The sequence below is a fragment of the Athalia rosae genome, chromosome 7 (genome assembly GCF_917208135.1).
Source record: "Athalia rosae chromosome 7, iyAthRosa1.1, whole genome shotgun sequence".
NCBI lineage: Eukaryota > Metazoa > Arthropoda > Insecta > Hymenoptera > Athaliidae > Athalia > Athalia rosae.
Window position 1 is genome coordinate 3,323,782 of NC_064032.1, and position 25,052 is coordinate 3,348,833.

Consider the following 25,052-nt stretch of genomic DNA (forward strand, 5'->3'; position numbering starts at 1 on the left):
TTATTCTCGATATGATCATTCAATTTATTTATCCTTTTTAACACGTTTCATAATATTCTGTTAAAAGTTGATTTCGAACCCGGTGATCGAGCGATTAGCTTCGCGTTTTTTTTGTCACCGGTGAATCGTTTACTCTTAACATTTCTTACGATAACTCGGATGTCTGTTGGTAAAATTCAACGTAGTATAGAATTCGAGAAAAAAAAAAAAAAACGTAACGTGATCAAACAGTAGATTCTCATCAATCGGATTATCGCATAGGCATCCGTTATTGTCTCGTTCAACGATTTGAATATCTCTCGTGAAAATTCTCTCGCTATAGTTTTTTCTTCCTATCGTATAAAATTCAAAATCGCAGATAATAAAATCATTTCTGCCCTGCAATTGGAAGACTCGAATATCGTTGGTCGCACTGAATTCATCGGACCGATATCGTCATCGAACACACGTGTAGGGTTATCAAAGTCCCATTAATAAATACCTCGACGAAATTGCACAACGTCATTCGTCGCCCGAATGATGCGCGATGCAAAAGTACTCCGAGTACGTATAAATCTTATCGATTAACGGGGATATCTACTACAAATATGTACAGGCCAAAGTTAAGCTGAGAATAAGGTCCGGACTCCAGACCCAACGGAATAGATACGAAGATTTGTCTAATAGCGCCTGGCTGCAGTAGCCGGCTACTACGGCGATAAGTACTGAACAATAAATTATGCGCTGCATTGGGCGATTCTAAAAATATCGTAGAACACGTCGAGTTCGTCATCGATTATACCGTTACCTAATTGGCGGCTCATAAAATTTCGGCGACCAATTCGGACGGTGGATTTTCGATAATTTTTTTACTCTCGATCAAACGCAACTCGATCTTCTGCGACGGTTGAGCGGAATCGGGATGATTTCCTGCGATCAAATCGATGAACAAAAGAATTAATTGATTATCAAATCGATTAAACTGCGGTGGAAAAGAACCGATCGGGAGAATTTGAAAAATGTTTGATTTACCCAGAGAAAATTCGTAGGTTCGCTTCAAAATGTGGTAAAGAGTGTTCACGGTTTTTTCAATGGCGAGTTTGATGTTTCCTTGTAGATGAGAATGGGCTAACAGCAGAGCTGCGAACAGATCTCCGGACCCCGTGAATGCTACCGGCAAACGTGGGATTTCCAGCTTAATCATAATACCTTCTGGAATAATAAATGCATTTCATCAGTCGCGTTGGATTTTATAGTAAATCGAAGAATTTTTCAGATGCGTCTTCTCGCATGAATACCTTTTAACGCACTGGCAACAGTGATCAGATCATCGCCAATTTCAGTGGACGAAACGACGACAGTCTTTGGTCCCTTTCCGTGCAGTATCTCGATGGCATTTTGGACTTCGGATATGTTGTTTACTTTTTTGCCTGTTAAGAGCCTAAAATGGATATATTGCGATAGGAATCAGGGTTGCGCGAGTGTAGATATAAAAAAATATGCGGACTTGAAATTTTATTAGCGCGGTTACTCACTCGAGTTCAAATTGATTGGGGGTGAGGATATCTGCTAATGGAATTATTTCATCTCTGTATATCTCCAGGAGTTCTTTTGGGACGTACATCTTACCGTTGTCCCCCATGACGGGATCGCAGACTGGTAAAAGCAGAAAAATCGTCATCAGTGGTGACTTCCGAGAGACGAAACTTATGCGATTTAATATTTGTCGGTTGTAGAGACATACCGTATATCAGATCTGGATTCTTCTTTTTCAGATCATGAACCAGTTGTCCTATTTTCTTGAGGAATGACGCAGAGCCTACGTAGCCAGTAAGTAAATGGCTGTAATGATCTAGATCATTTTGCCTCAAGCCATCCATTAGCTTACCTAGAAATGGATCACCTATTAGAGATTGACAACAGAGTTCAGTTGGTGTAATATCTTTGGGTGAATAAGTATATCGATCCAGAGAAATTAATTATTTCTTTTTGCAAAAGAATTTATAGTCCGGTCAGAATAGACTTGACCCTTGCTTGAATTCCCAGAATGCTTAAAATTGACGTAAATACTAGGGACACCAATGTAATGCAATTGTGAAAAGTCCCCATCGATCCCATGCATGCTAAAATTTTTATTCCAGGTCAAAGTTGGTAAAAATGAGTTTTTTAGATTTTCTGGCGAAATACTGAGTTTTATCGTAAAAATGGCATGAACTAAAATTGTGGATCATGCAATTTTCTACAAAAATTGTGCCTACACTTTTGTTCCTAAGATTCGCCATTTTTCAGATATATCGATTCGAAAACTTAGTAAAGTCGTATTCTCTGACAATTGCCCTCGACAACTTATGCATGCTAATGAGCAAAATAGCCCTACTTTTCTTCAGCTGCATTTGGTATGACACCCTTTTGCACAGTTGTGAAAAATTGTATTTAGGAGCTTTTCGGGAGCAGGTGGAACCAAAGTATGGACTGGCTGCAAAGTATTATCATTCGACCTCCAGCCCCGATGGAAGAAGGAGAAAATGCAGTGGAAAAAGAAGTGGAAGAAGAACAAAAGGATGAGAAGGATGAAAGGAAAAGGAAGAGAAGGAAAAGAAGACGAAGATGAAGAAGAAGACGAAGAAATACAAGAAGAACACCTGAAATTCTATTGAATTGGAATAGAACGGATCGTGGAGTAGGCCTACCGGGGAAACTACGTTTAAAAGAAAACGCGCCGAGTACACTACTTTATCGGTGGAGTGGATACGCGTGGGTGTTATGGAGTATACGACTTTCATAAATTTTCGAACCGCTATATCTCGAAAACGGCGAATCTTAAAAAAAAAAAGGCAGGAACAATTTTTGTAGAAAATTGTATGATCTGTAATTTTTGTTTAAACCATTTTTACGATAAAACCCAGCATTTCGCCAGAAAATTCAAAAAACTCATTTTTGCCAACTTTGACCTGGAATAAAAATTTTAGCATGCATGTGATCGATGAGGACTTTTCACAATTGCATTACATCGGTGTCCCTAGTATTTACGCCAATTTCAAGCATTCTGGAAATTTATGCAAGGTTACCTTTTTACTTTTTTTCGGACTAATTTGGATTCTAAAGGGAAATACCATATTGAAAGGTTTTACAGACCTAGATCATCCTCATCCAAGACTTGACCTTGTACAAATTTGTATTTGGTATGATTCGACAATTGAACGGAATTGATAGCGTCGACTTCGAAACCCAGTAGCTGAAACAAAATTACGATTGTAACGAAAGGGAGATAGATAACGGATTGATAGTGGAGTTAGTTAGATTAAACAACTCGTTATCGAATCAAAGTGGACAGCGTGTAACGTTGTACAACTTGGAAATAAAAATTCCTACATCACATACCTGCAATGGAAAGGTGGCACTTTTATTACCAACGTATCCAAAAACAACGTGACTTTGAACGGACAAGACTTTGGGGAGTGGATCGCTCATTTTACTACTGTCGTTGCACAGTTAGAAACTGGACGCTTTCACAACTACAACCGAACAGTTGCCCACGATCCGCTCTAAGACCGGGTCTTATCTCGACTGCATGTCGTATAAAAATTTACTCTGAGCAATCAGCTGATCAACAGGCATAACAGATTACTCAGATCGCTGCGTTTTATGAATCACGTTAGCTCGCACTTATCCACGTACATTGCTTCTCTACTATCCCCAGACGAATGCTCCAAAATTACGTTCACGTGCGCATGGATCGCGCGCTTGCGCTTACAACTAACGAAACCACGATCATCGTTTCTAGAGGCGTAAATCGCCTTCCAAGCATCGAGCTTTCGATAAATCGTCGCCTTCAAATTCCCCTTTGATGACTGTAAATCATAAAAAAATCAACATGTACTGGGATAATTGATCTGAAACATAGCTTCGCGATCATTTTCAAATCGATGGCACTGACAATTGAAGGTCTTTCAACGGTACCATAATTGACCTCTGGCTTGACCTTTGCTTGTGAGTCCATAAACTGTCGGGTGGCGACATCCAAGCCCGCTACGACGATATAGAGAACCATATTTGCCGCAAGTAGTTGCGCGGGAATTGATACAAATTTTTCCATCAATCTCCGCTGTTCGTTTGATCGTACGAAATTGCGACGATGCAACAATCAACGAGCAACAATTTTTACAGGATTAAATAATCAAGGATTCAGCTACAAGTTTTCTGATCACCTACGATTCCGCTGTTTTTTTTTTTTTGATAGATCGTAGGGAGAATCTCTTCGGAATGAGAATAACGTTATTAATATTCGACGATCCCGAAGTCACGAGAACAATTTTCATTGGTTTTTTTTTTTTCTAATATAAATGTTTACCAATTACTCTAACGGTGTGACTGACTGAAAGAGGAATGTTCTCAACCGAAATATCGTACTCTCGTCCAGCGGTTCTCAATGTCCTTTTTCGCTCTGTATGTGTGGAGCTTATTGATTCCATTCTACTGTGAATATAACGACTTGCACGGAGTACAACTGACTCAACGATATGTGGTACACTGTTATAAAAAAAAAAAAAAAAAAAAAAAAAACAGCGTAAGATCCTCTTTAAAATTTATAGTATCGGCGTCAAAATTTCACTCTCAATTGACCGCAGTTTTTTCTGAATTTTCATCTATCTTGTACGTGTCACGTTATATTGAAAGAAAAAAAATTGTTGCGAACGATTACGATAAATAGCATTACCAGAAATCAAAAGTAGTTATTGAATTTATTTTTGACAAAAAGGGGCCGACACAATCCTCGAAAATTCATCCAGGGATGTACGTAGTCTCAATCGTGATTTCTTTTTTTACTCAACGCAAAGTCCTCGAGTCGTGTGGGAAGTAAAATTTTCGTACCGAGTTTTTTAAATAAGATTTCTTACCGACGATAAGAGCAAGATTAACAAAATTGCAAAAGGAGGCGTCGCGAGCTTCACCGAGGTCCCTCGGTCGTGATCCGTTTGGTGAGATAATTTTCAGATTGTAGAAATAGAAATGGTTAATGTCCGGGGGCCAAAAATAAATCGATGCCGGAGTGGGTAACTCGTCGCCCACTGCCATCATCATCATCAGCAGCAGCAGCAGCAGCAGCAGCAACTCCGGCTTACATAGCTGCACCGCGTTGTCAGAGAGTCGATCGAAAACTAATGAATCTGCATTTCCAATACCGGCAGTAAAAACTTGAAATTTCAGTGTGATATGTCCGGTACCGAAAACGGTCAACAGTAATAATATCGATGGTATTAATTAAATAAATGAAAACTATTTAAAAAAAAAAAAAAAAAAAACCCAATGACTCAAAAGCGTTTCGAGAGATAAGATTAACATAATGTAAAACGACGATTATTATATATTCAAATTATTCTCCAGAACATGCGGAGAGGATGCGGAATATTAACGAGGTCATCGAACTTTGATATCACCAAACAATAATTATATATCTCAACGTCGTGTTCGAGCGAACGAGAGCGAACATCCCCTAGTCAGGGTGATAAAAAACGAGCCGATTTTCCAGTAGTTCGCGGTGCAGGTGGTCGAGCGAAAAATAGAAACGTACGTCCGTACGTGCGATTCGGTCATCGTCGAGTGCCGATATAGCGAAGTGGGGAAAGGGGTTGTTTTCAGTTTCTGGTTAAGATATGCGGGGGTTGTTTTACCGAAGCGATGTCGCAACGTCGATTTTCAGGGGCAACGCGGATAGAACCGACAATGATAAAGTTCAGGGTTTGCCGGTTGGCCGGGGGTGTATCATCCGCAGGGTGAAAACGTAGGCGTTGTTGCAGGTTTCGGGGTGGTATAAGGAAAAAGCCGTTCGTTCGGTTCTTCGGTTGTAGTGAAGTGGAGTGAATAGTGCGCAGAGGGTGAGAGAGAGAGAGAGAGAGAGGAGAGAGGGTGAAGTACTAGTAGGTAGAGAAGCACATCCATTCGTACGTTCCATAAGTTTGCTATAGTGGTGGTGGTATTGGTGGTGGTGGTGGTTGTTCGGTATAAAGAGCGCAAGCTCGGAATCGACCGACGATCGCCATGGCAACGCCTGGAATATAGGAAGACCACCCCATCTGCCCGACGGTAAGTCAAAGACGTAGATTTTCGCCCCTGTAAAATTCTGTTTTAGAAAGAACCGCCCGAAGTTAGCCGTGTGTACGGAGAGATATCGCGTTCAACCCCCGGCAAACTGTCATAATACCTGGAGCGCGTTACCTGCTCATCGCTTATTTTTTCTTTCCTTCCTATTTCCGTTGTCGTTCCTTCATTCGTTTAATTAACATTTATTCGTTCGATCCGATTCGCCTTGTCGATTTGTCGTATTCCATTTTTTTTTTCTTCCCTTTTTTTTTCCTTTCCTCTCACCGCCTCAACTCTCGTCCTCGCGAGGTGCAAAAGTGTCGCCGAAAGATGCGCGGAGTTGTGCACAGGGAATTTTTCCATCCGCGTTATTGTACGATTGTTATTTTGTTGTGCGACGATGCAGTTTGCGGGGCAGATTTATTACGTGATAAATAACGCAACTCTCGTTGTATATGTACATTAATACGTGAATATATATATATATATAATAACAAGGCAAACCACCAGGCGGCAGAAACTACCCCCCCGAAAAGCTGAACTTTATTTTAACTCCGCGCGTTCGCCGTCGTTGGACTCTCTGCCTACCTTGCCTCTCCGCTGCCTCTGCCTGCCTGCCTGCCTGCCTGCTTGCCTGCCTGCCTGCCTGCCTGCATGGCCATAAGCGCAGCGGGGCGCAGCACCCTTATCGACATTTTCGGCTAGCGGCGCACTCCGCAGGCGAGGCTGCTTCTCTGATCCTTCCCACCGATCTGCAGCATCCGTGCAGGAGTTGCCCGCCGCTGCCCTAAACAGCTTTAGCAGTAAAACCGACCCCGAGCTTTTTGCTATTTAAACTTTATTTTCTATACGTTTAAAAAATTAACGAATAAAAGATATAACGAGAAGAGCAACGGAATTCGGTGGTTTTCGTTGTTCGGTTTTTTTTAACTGGAAAATATAAAAAACAGAATTAATTATACACGATTAGAGAAGGATAATCTAGCGATTCGTTTTATACTTTGTGCTTCGAGTTTGTACGATGCGGTGATTTAAACGTCGACGTTGAAATTTATCCCGGGAGTTTTATATGTATTCTATAATAAAATAAGAAATTAAAATAAAAAGAGGAGAGAAGAAGAAGGACGTCGGGTGTTTTTGATGTGAAAACGTTTCTTAAATAAAATAATATAAAAGGAGAGTTGAGAATATAAATAAATAAATAAATAAATAATATTATTATCCGTATTTGTAGAATCTATATCAGCTTACCTACTATATTTAAGTGAGATTCGCTCAAGGGCTGCCGGGTAATGTTGTGATTCTACCGCGAAGGGTGGAACCGCTAAGGGTGTTCTGTTATTGTGCATCGTTCACTTGTCAGTGCTATGGACCACGGTTGATTATCTGTTTCTCTTCTCGTCTCATGGATCTTAAAAGTAAGTGACCCCGAATCGAAGGGATCCGAAATCCAGTCGATCAAAAGACACCGAATTTCCGTCCCCCCCGATGAGAATTGAAAAAAAAAAAAAGCACCAACGTCTCATCCGCATTATATTCTCCCAAAAACCACCCCGTACAAATCCGTCTCCGGATTATTCGATTCCGATTCATTCGACGGTTCGATTTTGACGCGAGTGCGGAAAAAATGAAAATAAAAACCGTTCGGAATACACGCCTAGAATTTTTTTTTTTTTTCTTTCTTTTATTCGTCAGTTTTTCGCTCCGATCCGATTCGATTTTATTGGGTTACGTATGCGCGTAAAACTGCATATTCGTTTCTCTTCTTTTTTTCCTTTCAATTCGTCATTGTCATTATTTTCCGCGAGCGGAGACCAAGCCCCTCCGGCTGGTCTGGTGCGGCTAATTAGTCTTTGGTAATGACAACAATAAGGTCCAAAGAATTTTCGAATCTCCGACGAACAAAAAAACCTCAAAGAATCACCCGTCCCCGAATTCTGTGGCAGCATTTTCGGTTCTTTCTTTCATCCCTTAATCATTATTTTTCCTTTTTTTTTTTTTATTCAACCGATATTTTATGGAATAGTTTTTCGGTGCCGTCGTGAATTTAAGATTCGATCGAAAGAATTGAGGTTCACGAGGAAACGAATAGAACAATTTAGAGGTTTTCGATCGGTTTGCGAAGAACTCGGTTCGACGTTGGGCGTGTTCCCGTTGGCATCGTTGGTTCCCTGTTTTTTTTTTTTCTAGAAAATAACGCGAAAACTAAAACTACAAAAAACGGTCGGTGCCACCCGTTACATGTAATATTCATCTTTAGTAGGTGATAGGTAACCACCGCCGTGCCCCCGAAATCGATATAGTGTTTAGGGAAGCTGTAACATCTTTTTACCCACACCGTCATCTTTTCTCTTCTCTTCTCCGCTCTTCTCCGCTGTTCGCGATACGATGGAAAAAAGAATGAAACGAACGACGAGAACGACGGGGTTCCATCGCGTACCATCCAGTATACCTTTACCTCTGTAATCAAAGCCACTGGGCTTCCTGTCTGCCTTCATTCATTCCCTCGTCCGCCCTTCCCCTCGGCTCACTCTGCCCTTGGTAGTTTGCCCTCCCTTGCCTCCCTCGTTTGATTCCTCTTGCAGCCATCGTACATAGGATATATACATACGTACATACGTATATCAAGGGTGGAAAGAGGATACCGAAAACCCTCCCCCTCGTCCCTCCTACGCTATTCTCCTCCACCCCTTGAAATAAATTCTGGCCTCTCTCTGAAAACACCCCCGCAGATACCAAATCCGACCATGAAGCACGTAATTACTTGTCACAGGCCCACTCGCCCACCAGGAAATTGGAAAATACTTTGCGAGAACCGCTTCGTCGAAATATGTGTAATTTACTTTTATTTTTTGTCCTCGCCTCTTTCTCGTTTTTTGTCTTCCACAAAAAGAAGAAAAAAAAAAAAAAAACAGAAATTCCTTTCTTCTTCTATCGCACCAGATCGTACCTACACGTGGTGGGGGGTTCGGTAGATCGAAATACACGTTTCGACGCCTCGTCGAAAAATTCGTACCGAAATCGCGAAGGTTGGAAGAAAAAAATTCAGTTAGATAATATTTGGGTAACGGGAAATTGAAACTCTCTATGGGTCATCGACCTGTCCGATTTCCAACGATAATGTATACCTATATAGAGCTCCGTGATCTCCGCTGTATTGCAGCTACTGCAACGCCGCGCGGCCAGGATGGGTCGAAGATTTTAAGGGCGCATCCCTCATATTTTCCGGGAAGAAAATCAAAGTCATTTTTTCCGCCCTCGTCGAATTTTTCCACCACTTTTTCTCTCACTCCGGTATTCTGTGTTCTCTTGGAAATGAAAATTGATTTCGTTTTTTTTTTTTTCTTTTCTTTTCACGTACGAGGTGTATCATCCTTACGTGCACCTGTATTTACACACCTGTGCGAGGGTGAAGAAAAAAGCAGATAAAAAGGAAAGAAAAAAAAAGAAAAAACAAATAGGCACACTCTAGGTAAAACAGTATATGCGATGTCGTAAATGAGATTAGGGCAAACCAACGTGGAAAGGTGTATCGAATCCCAATCACGCTGTACATATATATATATATAATGTATATATAGGTATGTATTTGTATAGAAAAGAAAAGTCAGCAGGGAAGACTGTAATGTGTCAAATTAAACGTAATTATAATGGCAACGTGACTAATAATACTGAGCTATACGTTCAAGAGTGACGGGGTCTAGTTCGATTTATCTATAGATATCGGAGACATCCGATAATAAAAAAAAAACTATACGTATTTATATTTTCAACCCCTTCTTCGACCCATCCCATTGGACGAGAAATTCGAGGTTTTTTTTCGTACGGTTTTCGGAGTGAATGTCAAGTGAATATGATTTTGGGGGTAAAAAAAAAAAATTATAGATACAGATATTGAACAAGGGATGATTGAAATATTAATTTTCGGTATTTTTCTAAAAATTTTTTCAGCGACCATGCCAGGGAGAAGGTGATAAACAACGCAACAACAACAGCAATGATGTGACAATAAATTATTGAGAAACCAAAAGAGAGAGAGAGAGAGAGAGAGGGAAAAAAAATAAACCCCGAGAAAACTCGTACGCAATACAAATTCTTCTAAATTTTGCCCCGGGTGGGATATTTCTTGGATCCTCGCTTGAAAAAAGAAGAAGAAGAAGAAGGGGGAAGAGAAAAAAAAAAAAACGAGAAAGAGAAAAAAGAGAAAAAATTGTGCTTCCTTAATAGTTAACCGAAAAGAGGTGATAAAATTGGTGCCAAATTGAAAATCCGAGTGTCAAATAACGAGGGAGTTAGGGGACGGTGAAGGAAGAAGAGGAGAGACGTCGGCGGCGGAGTCGGAGGAGGAAACGAAGGATAAATAAAAGCGAAAGAAAGTAGCTGAAAAAAGCGAGATAACAGAAAAAAAAAAGAAAGAAAAAATAAAAAAATCACAAGCCAAATAATAATACGTGTACCGTACACCTATATCGATAGGGTGGAATAAAGCTGGGGGAGAGAAAAAGGGAGAGTCCGAAGAGGGATATAAAATGGGCAACAAGCTATCATGCAGTTGCGCGCCCTTAATAAGGAAGGCTTACCGATACGAGGACTCCCCGTGGCAGGCCGGGGCCAGGGGCGGAGGCGTCGGCAACGTGGGAGGGCGAAGGGGGGACACTGGTCACTTGCTCAGGTGCGGAAGCTTAAGAGAGAGGAAGAGGTGCGCATACCATTCAACCATTTCATAAAACCATACCCTTCACCGTTCGAGTCCCTTATCACGATAAAGAGTGAAACTATAGAATAACTGACAAAAAAAATGAAAACGAACAAACGACAACTATTCTTCGTACATTTTTGATCCTCTTCGATTGCTTTTCTTTCACATTATGTATACATATATCTACTCGATATCTAATCGATCTCTCTTCTCTGTACTCTCTACATGTAATCTGTGTGTCGAAAAAATCGAGGCTCTTTTTTTTCCACCCGGTACATGAATTACGTTTCAGGATGTACACGTGAATCGGGCGAAATCCGAATTTCGATTACCTCGTGGGTCGGGATCGGGCGTAAAGAATTTTGAAAAACTGCGAACCAGAAGCAAAAAATTCTTTCGCGAGATATTTCGATTCGTGGGGCTATCGGGATTCGAATTTTGTCCGACTGGGACTATCCCGGTTCAAATGAGCATGAACGCGAACGAAAAACCGGAAAAAAAGGAAAAGTTTTTTCCGTTTAAACTAGTCGATTCGGGTATCGGAGAAATCAGAAACCGCGACGATGTGTAACGTGATATGGAAACGTGCGTTTTACGTGTCTGCGTATATTCATCCCGTTATTGTTCCATCTCAACGACAATTTTTTATCTTTTTTTTTTATATCTATTAAATTCAACTCGTTCGTTTCACATGTCCTAAAAATTCATTGATCTTCTCTCTCTCTCATTTCATCCTGACCGCATCTTTGCTTCGCATGAATTTTAGAAAATCAATCATATCTATATACGATACTATTATTCATACGAGAACGTAGTTGATTGTGTTAATTATATCGTTAGCAACGCTTCGCATGCCACAAAATTTTGAAACACCAAAAACAAAGATGAGACAAAAAAAAAAAAATATCCACTCTTCGCTTTACTATACTTTAGATCGTAGCGATCGATTTACTGTGTGTGTGTGTATAGTTCGTTGGTAAAATCAATCTACGATCCCCCCCCCCCAAAAAAAAAAAACTTAAGAAAACAAAATCCATAATTACGATTCTTCTGACCCGAAAGATTCGGAAAAAAATTTGCCAAGATTACCTACCGATATCCGTCGAAAATTTGGGGAGTTTTTTCTCACCCTTCGAGCGCAGTCGAGATAATGAAAAGTGGTTTCAGGCTTTGGGCGGAGGTATTTCACGTGAGTGCGAGCGGAGCTGGTACGGTGAAATGGCAGCAAGTTTCGGAAGACCTTGTTCCAGTGAATATCACCTGCGTACAGGATTCTCCCGAGTGCATATTCCATATCACAGCGTACAACAGCCAGGTCGACAAGATCCTCGACGTCCGGCTCGTTCAACCCGGTGAGGAGCTTTTTTTTTTTTTGATTTTATTCGTTGGAGTGTAACGATCGTTGATTTCTGACGATCAAATTTTTGATCGGCTGGTTTTTTCGAAGGGACGAGGATCGGCCAGGCTTCGGAATGCTTCGTTTACTGGAAGGACACGATGACCAACGACACTTGGGGACTGAATTTCACGTCGCCGATCGACGCCAAACAATTCAGAGAGTGTTGCGTGAGTTGGATGACTTAGTTTTTTTCGCCGATCGGGTGTGTGACGTGAGGGGGGTGTGTCGGGTCGACTAACGTTTGAAAAATTTGATTGCAGTCACCGTCGTTCAAATTCTCGCGGAAAGCATCGTCCTCGTATTCCCTGAAATTGGAACCGCCGAACAAGCAGAAAATAAAGACGCGAAGAAAGCCGCTCTCTACACCGGCTTCGCCAAGCCGTTCGAGAGAACCGCAGTGCACGTGCATGACCCCCGAACAATTCGCAAGACTTCGAAGCCAGGACCCGCGATATCGAGGGATCTACGGTACGCTGGAATAAAAATCGAAAAGAAAATCACCGGAATTCACCGAATTCACGATCACCCCTTTTCGATTTCAGGGGCTTCGACGCTACCGAGGACCATCGGCAGGTCGACGGAGATGGAAATGATACCGGGAAGAGGCGACAAAATAGGCGCGGCAACGTCCAGCGCATCTTTGTACGACAACGTGAACAACGCCAACAGCACACCGGGTAAAACACCGAAATCCGGCGACTCGATTAAACTGAAAGAAAAGCAACAGCAGAACGAAACCTGCCAGACGACTCCGAAGACTGCAAACGTCGCTACGGGAACAGCGAACGTCGGATCTCAAGTGAGCGATAATTTTTGTTCAAAAAATTTTTTCATTCAACGCCGTTTTATTTTTTCCAATTTATTTTCCCGCAGATCGGTAGCCCGGAGGAGAAGTGTTCGTCGGTGTCGCCGAAGAAGGTGGGAAAGCAGAGCCAGGAGACGTCGACTCAGCAGAACGAAACGGAGCGAGAAACTTTAAAATCGGAAGGTACCCAGGCGGGGGGTACGCTGGCGAATAAGTCGATGAGAAAGGAGCAGCTCCATCATACGAAATCGGCCGATTACACGGAACTGGAGATGCAGAACGGCAACATATTCAACATTGTCAACAACAACAATCACGGCGGCTCGAGAAAATCGAAGAGCAAAAGCACCGACGACATGAGAATCGAGAATGCGCAAAACGGGGGCATAAGTCTTGATTCGAACACCCTCAAGCGGATGCTGAAACCGATGTCTAGCATCGACAGTCCCGTGACTTCGCCGGAAATGACGCGGAAGAGGCACCACCACACCTACCACTACCATCCCCCCAACAACAACAACCAAAAATATTCCATGTCCGAGACTGAGAACGAGAACTACTCGAATCCCTACCGAAGTTCGCATAACAACAAATTTCAGGCCTCGAGGAGCTCGCACGACGTCGGGAGACAGTACGCCGGTAAGAGACCCTCTCGCTGACTCGATTTAGAAAAACCGGGGGAAAAAAAAAAACACAAAAAAAACAATTAGCTCTTCGCAAAAGTTCATCCCTCATTTTTTTCTCTCCTAGTTTTTTTCGCATCTTCTACCGTAGAAGTAAAAAGCCTGGACGTCGGCCAAGCCGATTCGATTCAATGAAAAATCTTGCCAGGGAATCAGCCAACGTCCCAGTTTTCCCTCCCCCCCCCCCCCCATGTCTTTTTTTCACGCCGGTAGAATATCGCACCCGCTAACGTCCGTTTTTTTTACCTAAAATTAGCGATTAGATTAGAGAATTTGTAAAAAGCTTGGAGGGCAAAGGATAGCGAAGACCTTTAGTGGCAAACTAGCGCCTCTTAGTACCTGAAAAAAGCACGAAATCCTGTCTGTCCCATATAGGAGGCAGAGAGAGGATGTACTTAGATTTGGAACATAATCGGTGCGCAGGTGACATGTCGCCGCCGTCGGACAACGTTATATTCGACAACCAGTGTTACGCTACGACGCCAAGTTCGTCGAACGGTAATTCGGACATGGAGCAGCAGCAGCAGCCGAATCACTGCAATTCGAGACGTTGCATCGGTGCGGGTCAAACATATCAGCAGCAAAATATGACCTCCGTTTCGACACCCGGGAGTCCGACCAGCAGATTATTGTTGGAATACGAGATGCACCTGCGTAACACACTGGCGAAGGGCATGGACGCCGAGAGCTACAGTCTCCACACCTTCGAGGCCCTGCTCACCCAGAGCATGGAAAATTTAGGTAAAGTGAAAACGCGACGCGGGAGGTAAACCGAGCTTCTTTTTACCCGACAACTGCCAACCCCCGACTGCTACCCTATTCACGAGACGGGGGTTCAAGCGCCATAAATAAATTAGCTCAGTTTGTAACCAACACCACCGCGATAAAGAGGGGAAAAAAACAGGAAGACGAGCGAGAAACACAATACTAGGAATTCTCGAGCGAATTATACACTCCGATCCCTCCGTCCCGTACAGAACTTGACTCGTTTGATCTCCTTTCGGTCAATCGATGGGTGGGAATGTTTTTTTTTTTTCTTCATTTTCTTTTTCAAGTTCTCGAGTTTCTTGAAAATTGGCTTTTCACTTTTGGAAACACGAGCTTAATTTGAACCGTCGGTGAATAGTTTTTCGTCAACCTTTTCAACGTAGCCCACGTTCTTTTTTTTACTTCTCTCCGACAATCAGTAGGCTCATTTCGAGATTAAAAGACCCAACGCGTTTCGTTACCCTTTTTTTTTAACTCTCGTTTTTCCGGTCGTCAAAGTGTTTCACGTCTCTTTTTATTTTTTTTTTTGACAGAATTCGCAGAAAATATACCGCTGAATGTACAACGCACACCGCACGTTTCGAGGAGACGTGAGTACCCATTTTTTTTTTTTTTTTTAAAAAAAAGAAAGATTTCGTACAGACTCTCGAATCGTCTTCTTCTTCACAGGACCGAATTCCAACAAATCTTCCACGCTGCCGCTTTCGTATCGTTACTGCAACGAACGACAGAACAGCAAAGATCGCGACGGATATTACAGCGATCGAAATGAGATTATTCGAGAAAAACGGGAACGGGACGCCGATCGGGACAGAGGATACCTCAGCGATTACAATTCGCGGTGAGTTTCCAATTTTTTGATTTTAGAAAATAAATCGGGAAAACGATTCGAATCTTATATATAATCAATTTTCAGGCGTACCCGAAGTCCTCGGTTTTTCTCATTTTTCTTTTTTTTTTTCTCGCCCGCCCTGAAACACGTTTCGTTTTCGTTTCAGATGCGCGTCCTGCATCGACGAGTCAGCCCGAGCCCAATGGTTCCGTCACTCGGACGGTTGGCAATCGGGAAGTTCTACCCTCGGTTCCGGGGCATCGAATTCCGGAAATCAGGGATATTCGGGTCACAAAAGGTCGCCGTGGGATTCCCTGCCATCACTGAGACACGAGGGTAGCCTGAACGACAGCGGTTACAAATCGAACCGAACGGATTCGATGGAGCAGAGGTAAAAAAAACAAACGGATTCCCCAAAAAAAACCTTCGTTTTCGTTAGGGGGAAAAAAAAAACAACAACAAAAAGAAACGAGGAGGAGGGATTTTTGGAAAAATTCCCTCCGGGCGACTGCGAAAAAAACGGAACGCGATTTTTCAGCAGACTCCCGGCGCTCGCCGTTTCCGTGTAATATAACCGCGAGAGCTCACCTTCCTTTTCACAATGCACTCTCAAAACTCAAGTTTTTTCTACATTCTTTTCAACTTTTTACTCCCGCAAAAAAAACCACCCCCGTTCCCCCACCCACCCCCAACCCGTCCACCCCCCTTAACGCCCGCCTAGCCCATTGTTTTCATTGTCTTCCAACTTTCATTGTGCGTTCGGAGTTCTCCCTCATATGTAGTATACCTCTTTCTGTGTCACCACCCTCCCAGAGGTATTTCTTCACTTTTTTTTATGTTTTTTTTATTTTTTTCTAGTTTCGCTAATAATTTTTTATAACCACAATTTTCACCCAAAGAAACATTCTGACGCCGTCTCGTTGGTGTCTGTCGCGCAACTCACACGGAATCCGGATCAGAAAAATTATCTTTCCAGCAGCCTGATATATCCAAATCGATAATTCGTCCCGTCTCCGTCTTGTTGGAGAAAATTTTTCTCGGTCAAGAGAGAAATGCAGAGAAAATAATTGTCTTCCTTTAATCTCATTGTGTTCGAATCTCTTTACGTTTTCTTTGTGCTCTTTTTCTTTCTCTCAGCTTTCGGGAGGTAAGTTGATCGAGAAGTGATACCGTTGGGGGGGAGGGGGGGCGGGAAGACGGAAAACAAAGAAATAAAAATTGATCTCGCGACATCGATTTTTTATAAGGGTGTTTCGCGACTTTCGAGTCACAAGTCGAGTGGCCACTCGAGTGTCTTCTTTCTTTCGTTTTCCCTCCGGATCTTTTACATCGTCGGACTGATCTACCGGACACTCGACGTTGTCCCTGAATTTTTTCTTCACACCCCTCGTCTTTGAGGACCGCGTGAATTTTCACCAAATTTCCCGACCTACGCGTTGGAAATATTATTGTACGGAGAGTTTTTGGTTTCGTCGGGTCGAGGGGTTAAAATAATTGATTTTTTTCTCTTCTTTGCTTTGTTTCAGGGGTACTTTCGATCGACAGGATAGCGTTAGGTCGGATTACATGTCCGATAGAGAGGGGAGATACGGAATCGTTCAACAAGCGTCTCTGGAAAGTACCGATTCGAGACTTTGCTATCTTACATCGTCCGAGGTAAGTTCAAAACTACATAGTTTTATGTATAACGTCGCAAAATGTTGCGAATGGTAGTTTTATCGATTCTTCAACACCCCCGCATGATATTTGAGCTCTTTTCTCCGTTAAACCAGCGACTCCAATTTTTTAATCATCGATACCCGAATTATCTGAACTCTAATTGTAAGAGAAGACTTACTTCGATTTACGAGCAAGACTTTTTTTCGTATGTGAAATTAGCGACTTAAAATTGAAGTTGAGTCGGGGAGCCCGAGCTTCGCTGGAGTCAGCGTAGCCAGCAGCGTAGCGCTTTGTTGTGAAACGTCACCTTCGGGGCTCAGCAGAGGTCACACCCCACAACAAAACCCCTCGCTCGTGGCTACCTGACTACAGCTAAACTTGGGCTCCCTCGTAGACCGAGAAATACGAATATTTCGACCCATGCATGGATTGCGATGAATCGAAGTGGGTCTACGACTGAAACCAAGCGATATGTCTTAATTTTTCTGCTCCCGACAGCGAATAATTGATGATTACTCGACCGATTGCTCTTGGAAAACCAAAAAAAATTCAATTTTTAAGCGAAAAATAAATCATTTTTTTAATTGGGTTTGATATACTTTTCTTACGTATTTTGACCTCAGGAACACGAATCCGTTGTCCAAATTGAGCTACGATTTCTTCCCTCCGAGATATCCTCAAATTTGAGCCAAAAAATGCGAAAAAATGGGGATAACTCGGTCAATTTTAGAGATAGATCAATTTGGCTCTCAGATTCGAATTTCTGAGATCGAAATACATGAGAATAGCATGGGAAACCCGAGAAAAGAAAATGTTGATTTTTGACCCAAAAATCGATAAATTTGCACGGGTTCAAATCCCTTTGGGGATTTTTGGGCCAAATTTTTTTTTTTCTTGCGAATTGATCGTATGACAGTGTTCTCATGTATTTTGACCTCAGGAATCCGATTCCGAAAGAAAAATTGATCTATCTCTGAAATTGACCGAGTGATCGCCAATTTCCAGCTTTTCGGGATCAAGAATAAAAAATTCATTTTATCGTCTATTTCAATGTAGTTCGTACCCAGGAATTTGAATCTGAGAGAATAAGAATCGATCGTATGGCACTTTTCTCGTGTATTTTGACCTCAGGAACACGAATCCGTTGTCCAAATTGAGCTACGATTTTTTCCCTCCGAGATATCCTCAAATTTGAGCCAAAAAATGCGAAAAAATTGGGATAACTCGGTCAATTTCAGAGATAGATCAATTTTTCTTCCAGATTTGGATTCCTGAGATCAAATGACATGAGAATAGCATATAAAATCCAATCAAAAAAAATGTTGATATTTTACCTAAAAATTAAAAAAAACTTCGAGGGTTCAAACCCCTTGGAAAATTTTCAAGTTTTAGGCAAAATTTTTTATTCTTTAAAATTGATTAAATGACACTTTTCTTATGTATTCTGACCTCAGGAACACGAATCCGATGGTCAAATTGAGCTACGAATTTTTCTTATCGATATCTCAATTTTTCTGCGCCAAAAAGCAAAAAATTGGCGACTAATGGATCAATTTCAACCGGAATCAAACCCGACATAGATATCGTATCTATCTATGCTCAATTCTTCTTCTCTCTTTCTTCATCGATGCAAATTAGTTATAGCGACTTGCAGCATTTTGTACAGCCGCATTGCAAATAACGCCTGGACCGTCGTACCAGTAGAAGGAAAGATAGATAAAATCCAATCAAATAAAAATTAACAATTCTTCGCGGAGTTCGGTCGTTCAACAACAAATTACGTTTGTGCGAAACTTATGAATGCAGATTTCGAATGTTCAAGCTTAAAAATATGTGCTTCGGACGATTGCGGGCGCTGCTTTAAAATTCGACGCTTTGAAAGGCGAGGAAAAAAAGTTAATCCAAATAAAATAAATTCAACTAAGAATGAGATAAATAAAAAGCTCCGAGCATCCGTCAGTCGTTACACTTTTCACACGAAATTTCGCTTCGGGTCGAATATTTTTTTCAATTTTATTCACATCTCATTCTATTTTCTACACCAACCGGTGATGTGCATGAAATATATTTACATCGGATTATCAAAACGACGTTATTATACCCAAGCGTATAGAAAATTCTCGCAATTTTTTTATACGCGGTAGCTCAACTATACAGAATAAAATTAAAAAAAAAAAAAAAAGAAATTCATCAAAAGCAATTTCGCAAGCAGCGCGTTATCCTTTGCTCCGCAAGCTCATCCGTAACCAAAAAAGTTCAAAGAGTTTATTTTTTTTCCTAAATTTTATCATTTCGATCAACGTTACGTCTTTCAATTTTGCCCTCTCCTCATCTTCGGACGGATCCGACGATACGAGAGAGCGAAAAAAGAAACGTGTAAAAATTTTTACTCACACACACACACACGTGCATAGTCGAAGCGGAAAAATAAATTGAAGGCGTAGATGCGGAGCGAGCTTTTGTTTTTACACGGAGCTTTTTCGAAGGGGGTTAGTTGCACGGCGGAAGAAGAGGGGGTGGATTTTATGTATATATACGTTTGCCAACAGGTGCATTATGCGCAGTCGCACATACCCTTTGGCACAGATATACGCACGGGGTTACACGGATAAATGTTCTACCGTGTACGCGCGTACACCCCTATCCACCCTACACGTATTCGTTCGCGCGTCGCCCGGTTGGGTAACTCTTCTCTGCCCCCGGTGGCACCTACTCTCCACGTTCGCCCCGCGGGCGCCACAATTTTCCTCATCCCCCCCGAACGATTCTCCCCCTTTACCACCCCCCCCTTTACCATCCCCCCCCGCCCCCCGTTTTATCCAGAATCCCAACTACAGCGCGCGGAGCAGGTATTGATTCCCCTGCACGCGAAGCTGTTCCCCGCTCGCGAGAACAGTCTTGAGCAAAGCTCGCGCGAAGCTAGAGGCTCGAGGAAAACGAGGTTTACTTACATACTTCCTCGATTCTAACACGGAACCTATATACGTATATTTATATATTGGATAATCGTCGTCGTTAAGCGAACGATTATCAATATTGTATACATATATGTAAAACGAATAAGAAAGCAAGAAAGAAATTTCAAAAAAAAAAAAAAAAGAAAAACTACAGAGAGAACCCCGTTTCATTGACCCCATTTTATCGTACCCTGCATAACAACCTCGTATCGCATTAAAGTTTGTCTAAAGCGAAGAACAAGAAAAAGCAAAACGAAAAACGAAAAAAAAAAAAAACATTCAGAACAAATAGAAAAAACACATCTATGCATGTCTAGCGTGGGTGAAAATAAAACGAGGAAGAGATACTCTAGAGTATATCTATGATTGATATAATATAAGAATAAAATCAAAAAAGCAACCGACGAGATAAAATAAACCGAAAGTTGTACAGTAGGATAAAATTTTATGATTTTGCATTCATCTTTTTTTTTTTTTTTCTCTTTTGCTTCGTAGCTGATTTTTTTTTCTCGTCGATTTACGCACAATGCGTGCGTGTGACACGCAATGACATCGTCGTCGAAGAACAATGGACACATCTTTTCGATGGTCGATCGTTTGTAACGAGCAATCAGTTTTTTAATTTTTTGTTCTCCACGACCGAAAGCTCCGTATTGCGCGGTAGATTCTTGACCTTGAGGTCCTTGGAACGTACGGCTCGTCCTTGGCCCAGTTTTTCGTAAAACGGGAAATGTGAACAAATTTAAAAAAAACTTTCGAACACCTCGACAAAATCGAACTCAAATTGGTTCAACAAATATTGTTTGAATTCAAAATTTCACGATTCCATTTTTCGCGATTGCAAATTTCCGTTATTTGCTTCACGAGCTTCCGCACGGATGTACAATTTTTTTTCTCCACCTTTTTTGCTCTTCTCTTTTCAAACACCGAAGACGAATCAATTTCACATTTCATCAATTTCATCTCGTTTATCTATTTCTCTGATTAAAGTTGTTCGACGAAAAAATTACTATCTTCAAACGCAAGTGAACGCTTTGCGTCGGTTGAAAAAATAATTTCATCGACTCGGAAGATTTCTTCAAAAGAAAAGCCAAAAATAAAAAAAACTGAGGGAAACCATCGAGTTATTTCATGATAAAATTGCAAAGTGACTACACGAGAATGCAGTTGTTCACTGCAAAGATAAACTCTAATCTGAAAAAAACGTCTCGTCAGAACTTTGAAAATTTTCCGGCGGAAAATCAAATGAAATATTATTAGTGTAGAGTGATAAAAGTAATGGTAATAATAAAAATAACAATAAAATAAGAAAAATAATGGTAGAACCAAAATGGCCACCGCTTCATCGCAATAGTTCCCTCGAAATACTGAACCCCAGTAGCAGTTACACGGACCTGCGCACCCTCCACAAAAAACATTGTAAGAAATATTTTTGCCTCTGTAAACGTCACACGGTCAGTGTCATATGCATAAATGAGACGAAAAAATTGTACTGGTTCAACTGCAAAAGTGTCGAAGAAAAAATTAACCCCGGTCTAGGCGAGGGTTATTATTATAAATTATTGAAGATAATAAACGGTGCATTAAACACGTGGGCGCAAAAGTATATCGACGGTTTGAAAATAGCCAAGAAGGAAATAATGTTCAAAATAAACGGCACGGCTAAAAGGAACATGAAACTTCTAAAGGAAGGATGCTACTGTCATTATCATCCACATACCACAGCAGACGCCTGCAATGCGGCATTTTTGAAAAGAGTCGTAAGTTTTCGAAACGAAAAGAAAATGGGGAAAATCATTTTCAACGTTTGTTAACGAAACGCGGTACGGGATTCCAAAAACTTGAAACTGCACTCCGACTGTTTTAATTTCAAAACAGTTTCGAATCAGATTTTTCAGGCCCTCGATGAGGTAGAATTAAAAAACCAAAAAAAAAAAAATCAAGTGATGATAAATTAGGAAAGGAAAGGAAAGCTAGTACACAGCATGGTTCTGCTTAGAACAAACGAAAGGCTTAGTTTCAAGATAACAAAAAAAAAAGTAGAGGCAGTAGAAGCAAAGAAAGAAAGAAAAAAGCGATTGGAGAAAGCTGGAAAGGGTTTTTAAGCCCGGTTCTTAGTGGGAGACAATTTTTGTCGCGATAGAAAAGTAAGCGTGTCGAGTTGGATGATATCGATTTTCGTTTGAACACCAATTAACCCGAAACCCCCTTCAGCTCTTGTACTCTAAGGAAATGAAAGCTTTCGAAAAAAAGCTCCAACGTCTCACGCGGTTTTCCGCGTCGTAAAAGTCTGCCGTGTTTTTTTTATTTTTTTATTTTTTTTCTCTCGTGCTCAATTAATTGCTCGGTATTTCAGCGTACGAACGTGCGTTTCCTGCGCACAGATTTTTCTTCCCCTTTTTCCCCTTTTCCCTTTTCCCTTTTTTTTCTATTCGATGAAATTTATGGGGGGAGGGTTTGATTTCGGTCCGATGATTCTACGAATGGAAACGTTACAGATGTCGGACGACGACCGTATGTCATTGACGACGGCGGTGAGCGACGACGACGACGGCGAGAGCGTGATAAATTCGCCGTACAGAGGAAAGCAGACCGGTACGGCGGCCGCGTCTTTCAACTGCACGGGTGCCGTCCGAAAAGCAGGGTAAAAACCGATTCGACCGTGACGCGTGAAACGCGCGGATCAAAAAACCAGAGAGAGAGAAACGTTCGTTTCGAACGCTCATCTGAATTTTCTCTCCGCAGATTTTTGAGCGTCAAGAAATGGCTCCTCCGCAAAAAGCATCAGATCGAATTGGCCAGAAAACGGGGTTGGAAGGGCTATTGGGTCTGTCTGAAGGGTACAACGCTACTATTTTACCCTTGCGATTCACACGAGAGCAGATCCGTTGAGGCTGCTCCCAAGCATCTGATAATCGTCGACGGTGCGATTATGCAACCCATACCGGAACACCCGAAAAGAGATTACATCTTTTGCCTGAGCACGGCCTTCGGAGACGCTTATCTCTTCCAGGTAGGCCGATCGCCCAGTCTTCCGCTGCGAAAAAACAACAAAAAAAATCACAGCAATTTTTTTATCAAACATAGAAAAAAAAAAGTAGATGCATCGAAGAAAAAAAAAAACCAAAGGGGGTTATCGTCCCCACTTCAGAGCCGTAGAGATTAGTAGTAGTCGTGTTTTCCTATAACTTCCATGGCTAAAAATACGGGATATTTATTTCAGGCACCGTGTCAAGTGGAGTTGGAAAATTGGGTGAACAGTATTCACTCGGCGTGTGCGGCGGCGTTCGCACGTCACCGCGGAAAAACCGGCACCCTTCATTTGCTTCAGGAGGAAATATTCCGATTGGAAAAAGCTATAGAGTCGGTGAGTTTTCGGGAAACGGACGCTGACGAATAAAAAATACAATTCTCTCTCGATAATAAAATAGGGGGCAGTAATTTTCGTTGACACTTGACAAAGTTCTCGTCGTTCGAATAAACGTTTTTTCTTATTCTTTTTGTTTTTTTTTTTTCTCTCTCTCTCTCGAATGATTTCGATAAATTTTTACGGAAGTGACTTCTGAGTGGGGCATTTTCCTCGTAGGATCACAAGTTAAAACACATGGCGGATTTACAGCAATCCGTGGTATCCGACGTGGAGACGAAACAGCAAATAAACAACCAGATCGTACAGTGGGAGGAAAATCTCGAGAGACTGCATTGCGAACAATTCAGACTGAGGTGCTACATGGCCAGTTTGCAAAGCGGGGAATTACCCAATCCGAAGGTAAGAGGAAAATCGAAAAGACACTCACCGATTATTTTTTTCGTCCATCACTCACCGGTTCATCCGGCTTCTTTTCGTCCCCTCGCACAAGTTGCTATACAATACACAATTTTCATGCAAATCGAACCAACTTTGGCTCGAGAGAAAAAAAAAAAAAAAAAGAATCCAAATCATTGGGGCGTTCGGAACGAGTGCTTAAATTATCATACCGTTCGCGCAGAGTCTTCTAACGCACGTATCCCGGGCGACGAAGCAGACCCTGAACAAACTCGGGGTTTTCACGGTCTCGTCGTTCCACGCTTTCATATGCGCCAGAAGTCCCTCGTTGTTGAACAATTTGTTGGCCGGTCGCGGAGCGACGAAGAGACGACCCCCTTTGCTGTCGAGGTCGAACAGCAGTTCCAGCAAGAGGTCACTGCAGATATCGTCGAGGGATGAGGAGAAAACCGTCAAAGTATCCGTGCCGGAAAACCAGGTAACAAATAACCAAGTACGTTCCTGAAACTCATTTCTTTACGGTGTTCAGTAAAATCTGTTCGTAAAATTCCGGTCAAATCCGTCGAGTAATAACCGAACCGTCAATTTCGCGTGATTTGTAAATTTGCGCAGCTGGTCTCGGTGTTCCTGCGGGACGCGATGTCCGTCGAAGAATTCTTGGCCAGCGCGTGCAGCAGAAAGGGTCTCAATCCGATGGAGCATTTCGTGAGGGTGAAAAAACGGCGGGACATGGAAGACCACAATTATTTCGTGCCCCACAGAACGGACCTGATCGAGACCTACGTGAGTTCAATTTTAAATCGGGATAAACAATCGCGATTTAATTTTTCATTACCGTCCAAATTTTTATATCGTCCAGTTGCACACCCACGAGATCGTCGAGGTGTGCGCGAAAATTCTCTACCAAGTCGAGCTGCAGCGTAACACGTTGGACCAAATGTGGGGATTTTCGGTGGAGGCGGAGCTGATAGAAAATTCGGACAGGCAGGACGAATTGTGCTGTTACGTGAGCAGAGTAGAGGACAAAAGTGTGGCGATGCAGAACGGTAATCGACGATTAAAATTATCGCTGCGAATTTCCCGGGGGGGAGGGGAAAAAAAAATTTGGCGGACGGAGTCAGAGAGGGTGGAATTTTGTTTCGAATTTTCAGGCATAATAAAAAGCGACGAGATAATGGTGATAAACGGGGCGATAGTGAGCGACTTGGACATGATGTACCTGGAGAGCGTTCTGCAAGAAGAATTGGCCCTCTGCATGATGATGCGATCCTCGAGAACCGAGCCACCGGATTTATCCGGTATAATCCGAGTCACCGACGACATCATCGAGAGTCTGGTCTGTCCCCCGCCTCCCTCCGATCCCCCGGTCATCAGCGAGGAGATGATATCCGGTCTGATTGTTCCGGCGCCGGGATGGAGTGAGT

The 25,052-nt window shown here is 42.1% G+C and overlaps 2 protein-coding genes across 11 annotated transcripts in view; one reads left to right on the plus strand and one right to left on the minus strand.

Annotated features, from left to right (window-relative positions):
• On the minus strand, positions 1-3,691 carry LOC105692638 (pyridoxal kinase). 2 transcript variants are annotated; one of them, XM_012412088.3, is made up of 7 exons: positions 3,361-3,691; positions 3,115-3,214; positions 1,724-1,867; positions 1,515-1,635; positions 1,278-1,420; positions 1,012-1,191; positions 1-909 (listed from the first exon to the last, which is right to left on the minus strand). In XM_012412088.3, the coding sequence occupies exons 1-7, from the start codon at positions 3,448-3,450 to the stop codon at positions 800-802; spliced, it is 888 nt and encodes a 295-aa protein (XP_012267511.2). In that variant the 5' UTR covers positions 3,451-3,691; the 3' UTR covers positions 1-799. The 2 variants fall into 2 exon arrangements, with proteins under 2 accessions (XP_012267511.2, XP_012267421.2); XM_012411998.3 differs by having other exon boundaries at positions 1,724-1,882.
• Positions 3,692-4,807: 1,116 nt separating this feature from the next.
• The window catches only part of LOC105692554, a 31,190-nt gene continuing 10,945 nt past the window's right edge, over positions 4,808-25,052 (plus strand). For 2 of the 9 annotated variants that reach the window (XM_020851221.3, XM_020851315.3), the window contains exons 1-20: positions 6,523-7,478; positions 10,012-10,759; positions 11,927-12,111; positions 12,207-12,325; positions 12,419-12,626; positions 12,701-12,957; positions 13,032-13,602; positions 14,022-14,387; positions 14,948-15,004; positions 15,084-15,255; positions 15,413-15,637; positions 16,773-16,902; positions 22,361-22,506; positions 22,608-22,875; positions 23,086-23,229; positions 23,449-23,631; positions 23,852-24,106; positions 24,241-24,411; positions 24,488-24,674; positions 24,780-25,046. In XM_020851221.3, coding sequence (XP_020706880.2) covers positions 10,590-10,759; positions 11,927-12,111; positions 12,207-12,325; positions 12,419-12,626; positions 12,701-12,957; positions 13,032-13,602; positions 14,022-14,387; positions 14,948-15,004; positions 15,084-15,255; positions 15,413-15,637; positions 16,773-16,902; positions 22,361-22,506; positions 22,608-22,875; positions 23,086-23,229; positions 23,449-23,631; positions 23,852-24,106; positions 24,241-24,411; positions 24,488-24,674; positions 24,780-25,046 — 4,081 coding nt within the window. In that variant the 5' untranslated portion in view covers positions 6,523-7,478; positions 10,012-10,589. Of the gene's footprint in view, positions 6,064-6,381; positions 6,488-6,522; positions 7,479-10,011; positions 10,760-11,926; positions 12,112-12,206; positions 12,326-12,418; positions 12,627-12,700; positions 12,958-13,031; positions 13,603-14,021; positions 14,388-14,947; positions 15,005-15,083; positions 15,256-15,412; positions 15,638-16,772; positions 16,903-22,360; positions 22,507-22,607; positions 22,876-23,085; positions 23,230-23,448; positions 23,632-23,851; positions 24,122-24,240; positions 24,412-24,487; positions 24,675-24,779; positions 25,047-25,052 lie in introns of those variants that run through there. The other 7 variants (XM_020851170.3, XM_020851197.2, XM_020851241.3 and 4 more) reach the window with 7 other exon arrangements.

Bases quoted from the DNA above. Each gene is read 5' to 3' on its own strand.
- LOC105692638 (XM_012411998.3), bottom strand. From the start codon at position 3,450: ATGAGCGATCCACTCCCCAAAGTCTTGTCCGTTCAAAGTCACGTTGTT. The intron at 1,636-1,723 runs GTATGTCTCTAC...TGCTTTTACCAG, and splicing joins GAATCCAGATCTGATATACG to TCTGCGATCCCGTCATGGGG. The intron at 1,421-1,514 runs GTGAGTAACCGC...TATCCATTTTAG, and splicing joins CCCAATCAATTTGAACTCGA to GCTCTTAACAGGCAAAAAAG.